Raw genomic sequence first — 13,104 nt, 5'->3', positions numbered from 1 at the left:
AGAACTGTGTTTAATTTAGCTTGTCTTAAAGATGAAACAAGGTGTATATAACACATGGTGCCTAGAATACAGTAAATCCTCAAGAAATGTTAGCTGCTTCTGCTATTGCTGTTACTTTTATAACGATCTCCAAAGCCTTTTGTGTTTATCTTAATGATACCAGAGAAATCCCAAGAAGTCTTAACTGAAATTCATCTAATCAGTTGCTGTATTGAACACCACGTGTGTCTTCATCCCCCTGCTTAATTCTTCCTGTGCTTTGTGTTGGAAAGATTTTTAAATTTTAAGACTAGATTAAAATAGTAACTACTTTTAGATCTGAATTGGAGAAGGAAGAGGCAACCCACTCCGGTACTTTTGCCTGGAAAATTCCATGGATGGAGGAGCCTGATGGGCTGCAGTCCATGGGGTCACAAAGAGTCGGACAGGACTGAGCGACTTCACTTTCACTTTGACTTTATATCTGAATACAGTAGTTACTTGCCTATTGCTATTTTAAGATTATAAAAAACTTTTCAAAGAAAGTTAATTTTTTTAATAAACTGGAGGAGTATTACATCTTGTTATTAACCTGCAGTTTACTGCCTATTAAATAATAAGCTTTGATGGTTTGCAGTGGTTTTCAACCTTCTTTTTGCCCTAGGCAGAGGGAAGCAGGCTGTTCTACTGATACCCATGATGTACTACAAGTGATTCTGAATCCAGAGATGGGGAAGGCATGTCAGTCTTTAAAGAGATATAGACCCCCTGAGACTCCTTGCTTTCTTCTTAGTTTGATGACGCCTGTGTTCTGTCGTAAAGGTCCTTTATTGTTTTGATAGTGTATACCAGGGGAACCAGATCAGACAGCAGGACATGAGCAACTGGCAAGCAAACAAAACTTCATTTGTATTGACAGCTGCTCCTTATCACTTGCATTACCACCTGAGCTCTACCTCCTGTCAGACCAGCAGTGGCATAATAAACATAATGCACTTTAAATCATCCCAAAGCCATCACATGCACATGCATGTCCATGGAAGAATTGGCTTCCACAAAACTGATCCCTGGTGCCAAAAAGATTGGGGACCGCTAGCATATGGAGTGGATAGCCATTCCTTTCTCCAGGGGATCTTCCTGACCCAGGGATGGAACCCAGGTCTCCTGCATTGCAGGCAGATTCTTTACTGTCTGAGCCACCAGGGAAGTCCATGTAATACAGCAGTAAGAACAAAAACATCAAATGGCACCTCTGGCATTTTGCTGGCTAAACTGTGCATGTAGCACATTTTTGTGTGTGCACTTTGTTAACAGCTTTCCTAGACTTGATGAATACAGGCCCAACGTCTGCACTATCAAAAGGTAATTTTTAAAGATTTAAACCACTTTGACAACTAATAAAGGAGCTTGTTTTTGGTTAGAATAAGAACATAGAGAATTTCAAGATTTTCGGTTTTCAGTATTTGTAAACAATGTGATCAACATAATATCCAGAATATACAAACAGTTCATACCATTCCGTATTTTTAAAAAATCAGAAAATGGGCAGAAGACTTAAATAGACATTTATTCTGTAAATGGTCCTGAAATAATGGTGTCTTTAGGGAGAGAATATTCTGAATGCCTAGACTATGACATTACCATAGGGTGTGATTATTTCAAGAATGCCACTCTGTTGACTAAATAATTAATTTGCCTTTGTTGTAGATGAATGGTCTCGGCCTATATTTGGTCTTACCTCAAACTACAAAGGAATGACAAGAGAAGAAAGGGAGCAGAGAGACCTAGAACAGATGCCCCAAAGGCGAAGAATGAACAGGTATGAGGGAACAGGTATGAGTAAGTGAAGTAAATACTATTGCTCTGATAACTCAGGGTTTTTGGGTTTATTTATTTATTTATTGGTAAATAAAGATGATTAATAAACCCATAAGATGATAGGAGTTTGTCTTTCCGCTTGCTATCTCTTGTAGTTCATAATACTGTTTAAATGTGAGTAGTGTCTGGTGAAGCTTGTCACCTGCTCCCCTCCCAGACTTTTCTGTTTGCGTCTGGCCTCTGCTGCCGTTTTGGAGGTTGTTTCTGTTGTTGCAACCACTTACAGAAACAACTTTCTTAGTCCCATTTCCAGATTCTTAGGGGGGGGAAATATTACTGGTTAAATTTGTATCCATAAACTGGATACAGTTGCATCTAGCAGGATCATTACAGGTGAATGAAACCTGATGTGCAAATGATGACTGAAATAAATAGTACTTTTATAAGATTAGGAATTATTTTCTCTGATCCAGTATAAAGGAGCTAACTGTGATCTGAGTTTGATATTTCACTTTGCTCTTTTCCCCTTAATTGTACAGTTCTAACATTCCTAGTGTCTCATCAATTACTTTTTTCCCAGCACTGGTGGTCAGACACCCCGAAGAGATCTGGAAAAGGTGCTGACAGGAGAGGAAAAGTAAGATTTTTTGGTATTGATTTTCTTCTTAGACGATGTTGTGAATGTTCTTGCTGCCTTAAGAAAAATAGCAAATGAAAAGATGGTTCAGAGTGGTGGGGGAGGATATCTTGTGTAGCATTTATTGAATATCCATACTGTATTGGTGCTCTGGCGGCTACAAGAAGATTGAAAAATAGTTCAAGTAAAGATTTTGTTGCCACTTGCTATATAATAAACTGTGTTAGGCTCCAGAAATACAGAAAATCATATTACAAGTATTCCATTCTCTCAAAGTCTTTGGAGGAATCAGAGGCAAAGGGCAGAGCTTAAGCATAGATGTAGGGTAAGCACTCAAGGCCTATTTTAGGGATGGCTAGTAGCTGAAATCAGATTGATTGTATTCTTTGCAGCCAAAGATGGAGAAGCTGTATACAGTCAGCACAAACAAGACAGGAGCTGACTGCAGCTCAGACCATGAACTCCTTATTGCCAAGTTCAGACTTAAATTGAAGAAAGTAGGGAAACCACTAGACCACTCAGATATGACCTAAATCAAATCCCTTACGATTGTACAGTGGAAGTGACAAATAGATTCAAGGGATTAGATCTAATAGAGTGCCTGCAGAACTATGGACGGAGGTTCGTGACATTGTACAGGAGGCAGTGATCAAGACCATCCCAAGAAAAAGAAATGCAAAAAAGCAAAATGGTTGTCTGAGGAGGCCTTACGAATAGCTGATCAAAGAAGAGAAGCTAAAGGCAAAAGAAAAAAGGAAAGATACACCCATTTGAATGCAGAGTTCCAAAGGATAGCAAGGAAAGATAAGAAAGCTTTCCTCAGTGATCAGTGCAGAGAAATAGAGGAAAATAATAAAATGGGGAAGACTAGAGAAACTTAGAGATATCAAGGTAACATTTCATACAAAGATGGGCACAATAAAGGACAGAAATGGTATGGACCTAACAGAAGCAGAAGATAGTAAGAAGAGGTGGCAAGAGTACACAGAAGAACTATACAAAAAAGATCTTCGTGACCCAGATAACCACGATGGTGTAATCACTCACCTAGAGCCAGACATCCTGGAATGCGAAGTCAAGTGGGCCTTAGGAAGCATCCCTAGGAACAAAGCTAATGGAGGTGATGGAATTCCAGTTGAGCTATTTCAAATCCTAAAAGATGGTGCTATGAAAGTGGTATGCTCAATATGCCAACAAATTTGGAAAACTCAGCAGTGGCTACAGGACTGGAAAATGTAAGTTTTCATTCCAATCCCAAAGAAAGATAATGCTAAAGAGTGTTCAAACTACCGCACAATTGCACTCATCTCACATACTAGCAAAGTAATGCTCAAAATTCTCCAAGCCAGGCTTCAGCAATACGTGAACCTTGAACTTCAGAAAACACAGAGGAACCAGAGATCAAATTGCCAACATCTGCTGGATAATTGAAAAAATAAGAGTCCCAGAAAAACATCTACTCTTGCTTCATTGACTATACCAAAGTCTTTGATTGTGTGGATCACAACAAACTGTGGAAAATTCTGAAAGAGATGGGAATACCAGACCACCTGACCTTCCTTCTGAGAAACCTGTATGCAGGTCAGAAAGCAACAGTTAGAACTGGACATGGAACAGCAGACTGGTTCCAAATAGGAAAAGGAGTACGTCAAGGCTGTATATTGTCACCCTGCTTATTTAACTTATATGCAGAGTACATCATGTGAAATGCTGGGCTAGAAGAAGCACAAGCTGGAATCAAGATCGCTGGGAGAAGTATCATTAATCTCAGATATGCAGATGACACCACCCTTATGGCAGAAAGTGAAGAGAAACTAAAAAGCCTCTTGATGAAAGTGAAAGAGGAGAGTCAAAAAGTGGGCTTAAAGCTTAACATTCAGAAAACTAAGATCATGGCATCCAGGCCCATCACTTCATGGCAGATAGATGGGGAACAATGGAAACAGTGACAGACTATTTTCTTGGGCTCCAAAATCACTGCAGCTAGTGACTGCAGCCATGAAATAAAAGACACTTCTTCCTTGAAAGAATAGCTATGACCAACCTCGACAGCATATTAAAAAGCAGAGACATTACTTTGCCAACAAAGGTCCATCTAGTCAAAGCCATGGTTTTTCCAGTAGTCATGAATGGATGTGAGAGTTGGACTATAAAGAAAGGTGAGCACCAAAGAATTGATGCTTTTGAATTGTGGTGTTGGAGAAGACTCTTGAAACTTTGGACTGCAGGGAGAGCCAAGCAGTCAATCCTAAAGGAAATCAGTCCTGAATACTCATTGGAAGGACTGATGTTGAAGCTGAAACTCCAAAACTTTGGCCACCTGATGCGAAGGATTGACATTTGAAAAGACCTTGATGCTGGGAGAGATTTAGGGCCGGAGGAGAAGGGGACGACAGAGGATGAGATGGTTGGCTGGCGTCACCAAGTTGACGGGCATGAGTAAGCTCCAGGAGTGATGGACAGGGAGGCCTGGGGTGCTGCAGTCCATGGGGTCACAAAGAGTCGGATACGAGTGAGCAACTGAACTGAACTGAGTAAGCTGAAGTGATAGGGCTGTAACTGTGGTGCCTGAAGTGGTGGAAGATAAGGTTGGAAATGCAGATACTGACCAAACTCTGAAGTGCTGTAAATGAAGATGAGGGATGTTTACTTCTCTGGTTTCCTAGAAAGTTTTTTGAGCGTGGATGTGAAGTTCAATTTGATTTGGAATGCACTGCTGGCGGCATGCTGTGGGATGGGTTGCAGGGCAGAAGAGCTGAAGGTACTGATAGAGGTCAACTGAAACTGTAATGGAGAAGCAGAAAGTTGAGAATTCGCAGGCGCAAAACTGCCAGGAGTTGGTGACTTGGTGGGCGAAGAGCTGGCTAGAGTTGAAGATACCAACCAGAATTTTAAACTTAAGTAACTGAGATGATGGTGTTACCCTTCATTAGAGTGGAGAGGAGTTGATGTGAAGTCATAGGTGAGTTTTTTCTTGAACATATTAAATAGAAGGTAAATGAGATAGTCCTGTAAATATCCTGGGTCTAGAGCTGGAATTTGAGCTAGAGACATTGATAGTTATCTCCCTAGAAAATATTGCTGAATCATGAAATTAACAGAGTGAAAAATAAACTGAACGGGGAATTCCCTGGTCGTCCAGTGGTTAGGACTCGGTGCTTTCACTGCAGTGGCCCGAGTTCAGTCTCTGGTTGGGGAACTAAGATCTCGCAAGCTGCACACTACAACAAAACAAAACCAAAAAACACACTAAATGCATTAAAAAATAAAGTAAACTGAATGTTTTGCAAAGGGGTGTAGCCACCGAAGGCCAGTGAGGAGCTGTGATCCTACACATTGGAAGAGAACCTAGAGAAGGACAAGGCTGCCCCCGAGGGGCCTGTGGTGGAGCGTAGACTTCAGAGGGGCCGTGCAGGGAGTGCTGGCAATCATGCAGCACCCACATCACAAAAGGAAAACAGGAAATGAGTTGGAGGGAGCACATGTCATTTAGTTGTGGATACGTTTGCTGATAGTGGCTTCAGGGGAAAAATAAGAGTTGTGGGAAATTTTCTAGTCAGTTGATCTATTCACATATATGAAAGTTATAGAAGCTTAATATTTAAGAACAGAGCAAACCATACAAGGGAATAGAAACAGTTTAGAATCTTTTAGCCTTCTCTTCCAACCCCCACCCCAACATACACACATATCCAATCTCCATTTACCAGTGGAGATAGTTACCTAAAAGTTGAGTGATTCGAATTCCCAGACACTGAATAGGCTTTACTTTTGAAGGATGGCTTTCTTACTTTAGTCTAGCATGGTAGTTCTCAAATTTGTATGTGACATCATTAAATGCTGGCAAGGATGCAGAAAAACTAGATCACTCATCTACTGCTGCAGGGAAAATGGTACAGCCACTCTGGAAAAGAGTGTGGTAGTTTCTTATGCAGAAACACATACACAGAGATGACTGAGTGCGAGTGAAACGGGAAAATGTGACTGAACATTGATGGGTGGCAGCAGCACCACTGTCCTGCTTGCCATAGTGTGCTGTAGTGACTTGCATGTTGGCTTTTGAGAGAGACACTGGACCTCTCTGTATTAATTCTTAAAACTGCATGTGAATCTATAGCTCAAGTTTTTTTTACAAGACAGGAAACAGACGAAAAGATGACCGTATGAGTTGCATATGCACAACCGTGTAAACTGCTTTATGGGCGTACTCAGTTTCGGAGGTCATTGTGACTGCCTGACTATTCATCACACAAGTGAACGCAAGGGAGTCCATTAGATCAGAGAAACTGAGATTCAGAGTCCTCATGGAGGAGCCAGCCTTAGAAAGGAGAGAGGCACGATTATATCTGAAGCTGGGAAGAGGGGATAAGGAATCCTGCAGAGGAAGTTGGCTTTGTGAGGAAAGTCGAGCAGTTGATAGAGCAATATGAGTGATGATGAAGCCATCTAAGACAGCTGGACATGGATGGGGTGACGTCGGGAAGAGCAGAGGAGGTTTGACATAGATGTGCAGATGAGTGGCATGGGCCCAGCTAAGGCTGGCTACATAAGCAGCATGCTCTTCTTCCCATTCTTAGGGCTCTTAGACCTGGAGATCCTGGATTCTGCGCCCGGGCAAGGGTCCCCATGCCCTCGAACAAGGACTATGTTGTCAGGCCCAAGTGGAATGTGGAAATGGAATCGTCCAGGGTAAGTAATCAGTCCAGGACAGCAAGATGGATCTGAAATGCAGATTACTGTTTGTCTTTTACTTCATATTTGAGAACCCTTAAGCAGCTCTTAAGGTTTATCTGATTTGAAGAGAGCTATTTTCTCTTTATCTAGCCAGATAGAGACCATTATTACTGGAGCATTACTTCAGACTTAAAGAAACATTATCAGTTGGGAAGTTTCTTCATATTAGCTCCTTTTATTTCAACTGAACCTTGAAGGCTAGAGTATTTTGGTGTAGTCTTTTTTTTTTTTTAGAACCCTGAGAAGCAGAACTCACCTGCTTTTGCAGCCTACCCCTCCTTTCTGTTGAGCTGTTTTAAGTCCGTCTGTTATGAGGTGTTTAGGGTAGACACTTTGTCGCCGTCACTGTCAGTACTACTTGGTGATCCTCATTGCTGCTCAGTAATCTTTTTTTATTCTCCATTCAAACTACTCTTTCTAGCCTGGTATTCTTAAAAAGGGCCTAAGCCGATTGGAAAAGCATAAGAGGAGATTTGCAGAACAGAAACGACTCAGCAAAGTGCACCGTGCTGTCAAGTTCAGCATTGAAGGCAACAGGATGCCCCTGTAGGCCTGGCCCTGCCAGAGCGTTATCTGGGAGGTATCCCCAAGGAAGCATGCTCTGTGCATGGGCTTGAGCAGCTAGAGTGGAAACAAGTGTGTGTGTGTGTGCTTTCCTAACCAGAAAAGGCCAGGCACCTAGTGACATTCTAGTCATCTTGAATATTTAGAAATTGATATGAGGTTCCCTTCCTTTATCAGTACCCCAGTACATAATTAACCTCACTGATAGATATTTTGGTCTTTCTGCCTAGTACCCTTTTTATTAAAAAGGTTTTTGTCAGGGTCCAGACTCATAGTGGTTGGTCTGCCTTAGAGGCATATAAGCTGGTTAGTAACATCTTGGTGGAAGGGAGGTGGCTTCCTGTTGTCAGTGGCTCAGTAACCTGCCTTTGAAGGCTCACTGCATAAATCCTGACACTGAATATTTAGGAGATAATTAATATACATTTGGTCCATGGCTGGAAATGAAAACGACTTTGGAACGTTCACAAAGCCAGACCCACTGACCTGCTGTGCTCCCAGGTCAACAGCAGCACTTTGCTGCAGTGAACAGTTGAGAGTCTGGGTGTGTTGCCTGCCTTTTGTGCCTCCTCAGTTACCCCTACTTGGGCAGCTGTTTGCACAGACACACTCACTTTCCTGCCGGTTCACTTTGCTATTAAGCTACTCGCAAGACCAAGCACACAGTTTTATTTATTGAGAATAAATAAAGGGTAGAAGAGCACCGGTTCAGTGCTAAGAATTCCTTCATCTCTACTTCATTCCCTTTTTTCTCCCCACTACTCCTCTTTTTGGTCACACCTTGTGGCTTGTGGGCTCTCAGTTCTCTGACCAGGAATTGAACCCAGGGAGGGAAAACCTGGAGTCCTGACCATAAAACCACCAGGGAAGTCACCTCCTTCCCTTTTCTCTCTATTTCTGTTTCCCTTGACATCCCTCCTTCCCCTCCCCACCACCCCTGTTTTTCTTTACCTTTACAACTCTCACTGGCTCTAACTTTCTTTTATTCTTCTCTTTCATAATATATTTTCTAAACTTCTTTTAGAAAATCAGGATCTACAGTAGGGCAGAGAAAAATGTAATAAAAAGTTGTAAAGGCCAGTCTCTTTGGGAAGGGCATGAGCCTGTCTGCTGGTGTTGATAGTTTGGACCCCACACTCCCTGGAGGTGGGAAGAGGTGGCCCATCCTCCTGCTAGACTGAGACATGACCAGCGTGAGGAGAGGGCAGTTCAGAGCTCTCCTTTGTCCAGCATTCCCAAGATCAGAATGGACTGCTACTTATCCTGGCCTGTCTGGCTTATAGAGCTCTGTCTGAAAAATAATAACAAGGCATGTTTTGGGAGCTGGTCTCGTAGCTCAGTTGGTAAAGGATCTGCCTGCAATACAAGTGACTCAGGTTCGATTCCTGGGTTGGAAAGATCCCCTGGAGAAGGGAATGGCTGCCCACTCCAGTATTCTTGCCTGGAGAATCCCATGGACAGGAGAGCCTGGCAGGCTACTGTCCATGGGGTTGCAAGAGTCAGACAACTTAGCGACTAAACTGCAAACCACCACATCCCATGTTATATTTCAGAAAATTATCCTGACACTATTTCCCTGTTAAGATTCCTAACATATGCCCTCAAGGCTCTCACACTGTACAGACACTAATGAGTGTTACTGGAAAACATGCTTCCTAAGAGAAAACTGAAGTAAATTAATGGCTTTCACATGAAACTCTTTTTGTTTTAAGTGTAATTTTTATTTTTGAAATTACATGAGTAAATACACTATAGAATAAACCCCATTCCCCAAAATCTATTCTTCCTCCATGTAAAGCACCACTGTTAACAATTGTGATGTATTAAATGTATTTTCAGTAATGTTTTAAACTTAGTTTTTCCTGCTTATAATTGTAGAAAATTTTGAGATTATAAAAAGAATCACTCACCACTCAAAAGCAATTTCACAAAAATTTTGCCTTGTTTTCTATTTATATTTTAATATAATTAAAATTATATTTATATAATTTTGATCACTTCCTCTCATTAAACCACCTTATATATTTATCATTTGTAATGGCTGCATAAACCTATCATGTAAAAATATACTAATAATTTGCTCATTCTTCTATGGTTTCTGATTTTTCACTTCTAAATAATTCAATAACCACTACATTGTATGTTTATATGCTAATTTATTCAATGGAATGCTTTTAAAATGACATTAAAATGACAAAGCAGTGCATGTTTTTATGTAAATCTTTAAATACAAAAAGCACAGATGAATTTAGTGTCACTTGTAATCCCACCACACCTTATATTAACATTCTGGGTTATTTCTTTAATCCTTTATATATGTGTGCATAAACATATTATTACTGGTTTGGGGTTTCTTTTGTTGTGGTGGTAGTGTTTTAACTTTTAAGCAAAATTGTGATCATATTCTTTTATACCTTGTTAGGCTTGTGTTTTACTTAACATGGTAAAAATTCATTTGAGTAAACATTCTTCAGTGACTGAATATTGTATTATAATATGATTGTACCATATTTTTTAAAGCAAACCCATCTTGCTAATCTTTCAGGCTACTGTTGGTTTTTCACTGATAAAGTGGTGCAGCATACAGTTTTACTGTCCTTGGTGGTGTAGGGTTAAGAAAGCAAGAGAGAAGTTACTGAATTTGACATGCTAGGTACTCGGTTTTGTGTGTTTTCAGACTTGGGGTAGCCAGGCATTTGCCAGCTGCAAGTCCTATGATCTGTAACAAGGGGCAGATCAGCGCAGCCCGGGCATGTCCCAGATGCTGGGGGTAGAGGGCTCAAATAGTTACGGAAGGTGCTGGGAGTGGACAGGAAGCCCAGGCTGATGTGCAGAGCTGCTGGGAGTTGGGCGGCTGGCAGAGATCTGAGCAGATAAGGTTTCCAGTGTGCACTGACTGCACATACTAAAATCGGGGCACATTGTCTGAAAGGAAGTCAGATACCTGTGACTGTCCAGAAATCTGGGCTGTTGCTTAGGGTGATAGCTCTTTATCGTCTGATAATGAATTTTTACACCCCTCACAGCACTAGTGCCAAATACTAAAACTGATGTTAATACAATATTCGTAATTGGGATGTACATAGAAAATCTAGGATGGATATCAGTGTAGCTCTTATTCAGAAATGATTTATTAGAGAGCCTTGCTTATGTCTGAGGTGGAAGCTGAATCTAAAGGTGAGATAAGCCTAGGAGGGGTTCCCCACTCAAAAGAACTTCACCACACTAGTGCCAGCCCTAAAGTATCTCCTAGTCTCTCCCTTCTTTTAGCAGTCTTTGAATTAAGCTTCACAGGTAATTCAGTAGTAAGTATCTGGGGAAAAGAACTGAAAGAGCTCATCTCTTCTTAACTACTCAACATTCATGAGGATTGGGATTGCTGGCATTACTGTACCAAACAAGAAGAGTTTGCCCTGATCCAGCATAAATGGCAGACCTTTTCAGCATTTCTTAAAGGTGTCAATTTCTTGGAGACCACACTTTTTTGAGACATAACAATCTTTTCAAAATATAGAATAAATTACCTAACAACAAATCTTTAACCATAAAAGGGCAAGTAGAAAGAATGCAAGAAGTAGTAAGCCCCTTGGATCACAGACTTAATTTACTTTTCTTTTTGTTTGCAAAGTAGTAGTAGTAGCCGATGTTTATTTTGAGCCCTGATTGTGTGCTTGTATTTGTTATTATTACCTGATTCACTTCTCCCAGCAGTCCTGGAAGTCGTTCAGACAAGGGGCCTCATTTGCACAGGGTTATAGAACCCTGACTATTTCTAATCTGAAACTAGAGCTCCAGCAAGCACTTAGCAGTTCTGATCTCATTCATTACGCTTAGGGTTTTTTCTCGACGACTTTCCTTGCCTTAGAAGATCATAATTTTTTATGCCAGCACTGTTTGAACTTGTGTATGTCAAGTGGTCACCTCCGTATTTGGTCTTTGAAAAGGAAAAGCATAATCAAAATGTAATCTGATGAATTAGTTTCATTCCTCCCCCATTTCTCTCTCCTAGCAAATTTCTGTGAACTTGAGGCAAAATTAAAAATACAGCACAGATAGCAACAAAATTATTCTTCTCTGAGAGAGCTTAATATGCATTTCTGACACTGCTGTGTATACTTGCTCTGTTGTTCCTGAGGTCACCAAAGCTTATTCTGGTTGTTCCAGAGCTGGGAACTCTTCAGTCTGCTGACTTTCAGATAAAAGAAGATGAAAGACAAAACTAAATGTATGTGTTTCAAAAATTTTCTCTTTAATTTTTACCCCACTCTTAGTTTCAGGGGACCTCCAAGAAGGGTATCAGTCGACTGGATAAACAGATGAGAAAGTTCACAGACATCAGGAAAAAAAGCAGATCTGCACATGCAGTAAAAATCAGCATCGAGGGCAATAAGATGCCCTTGTGACTGCCTGGGAGGTTCCCTGTCACAACTCTTCAGAAATGCGCAATGGACTCTTTGGAGCAAGATGATATTTTAAAAACTTTTTTAGTGTACCTGTAAATGATTCAGCTTGTATCAAATGTCATAGGATTCGCATTTCTCTCAGTTATATTTAAAACCATTTGTTGTGCACTTTGTACAGAAGAATACTAGTCATACTTCTATAAACTTTACACAATAAAATACCATTCTGGTTTTGGGGGGGCTGTCTTTTCTTTGTCTTCAAGGGTGCATTCTCTGCCGGGGTGAGAATTGGTTCTTGGTGAGTGAAGAAAAATTGTAGCTGTTACAGTGGTCTGACCCTTCAAAGTTCAGCCGTCCAGTTCTGGTATGGTTTGTCTGGCCTCCCTCCCTGGTTCCTCACTGTGTGCTTCTTAGGACCCTTTGGATTTCCTGGGTACTAGGAATGTCTTTGTGTTGCTAATGAGGCAAGTCATGGTGTAGACTCCTGGGTAGCTAGGATGGGGGCTGGGCACCAGAAAGGACCTACCACACAGAGGGTTGGAATTTGGGCAGGCCCCGTGGTGGGTGGGTGGGGACCCTGGAGACTGACCTGACCTAGTTGTAATGCCCCATGTTGTAATCGGTTGTGCCCACATAATGAGGCCTCAGTTAAAAGCTCGGGACACTGAAGCTCAGTGGAGCTTCCTGACTGGTGAACACACTGATGTGCCGCAATGGCGATGTGCCTTGATTCCACAAAGAAAGGGTGCAGCAGCTCTGCATTTCTTCCTGGACCTTACCTCATTTTCCATGTGTCTTCATTTGGTTGATCCCATTCGAATCCTTTATAATAAAACTAATTATAAGGGCTTCCCTGGTGGCTCAGACCGTAAAAGTGTCTGCCTACAACGCAGGAGACCCGGGTTCGATCCCTGGGTCGGGAAGATCCCCTGGAGAAGGAAATGGCAACCCACTCCAGTACTCTTGCCT

At 41.4% G+C, this 13,104-nt stretch overlaps 1 protein-coding gene across 4 annotated transcripts in view; it reads left to right on the top strand.

Annotated features, from left to right (window-relative positions):
• The window catches only part of IWS1 (interacts with SUPT6H, CTD assembly factor 1), a 46,678-nt gene extending 34,306 nt beyond the window's left edge, over positions 1-12,372 (top strand). For 2 of the 4 annotated variants that reach the window (XM_055397254.2, XM_055397252.2), the window contains exons 11-15: positions 1,687-1,798; positions 2,378-2,434; positions 7,012-7,123; positions 7,590-7,748; positions 12,004-12,131. In XM_055397254.2, the coding sequence (XP_055253229.1) occupies positions 1,687-1,798; positions 2,378-2,434; positions 7,012-7,123; positions 7,590-7,718 (410 nt within the window). In that variant the 3' untranslated portion in view covers positions 7,719-7,748; positions 12,004-12,131. Of the gene's footprint in view, positions 1-1,686; positions 1,799-2,377; positions 2,435-7,011; positions 7,124-7,589; positions 7,749-12,003 lie in introns of all 4 variants that reach the window. The other 2 variants (XM_055397251.2, XM_055397250.2) reach the window with 1 other exon arrangement.
• Positions 12,373-13,104: the final 732 nt, after the last annotated feature.

Source organism: Moschus berezovskii, chromosome 2 (genome assembly GCF_049115385.1).
Source record: "Moschus berezovskii isolate FMDL1 chromosome 2, NW_MosBer_1.0, whole genome shotgun sequence".
NCBI lineage: Eukaryota > Metazoa > Chordata > Mammalia > Artiodactyla > Moschidae > Moschus > Moschus berezovskii.
The sequence above is the reverse complement of the archived record's forward strand: the minus strand, read 5'-3'. Positions and strand labels throughout refer to the sequence as shown.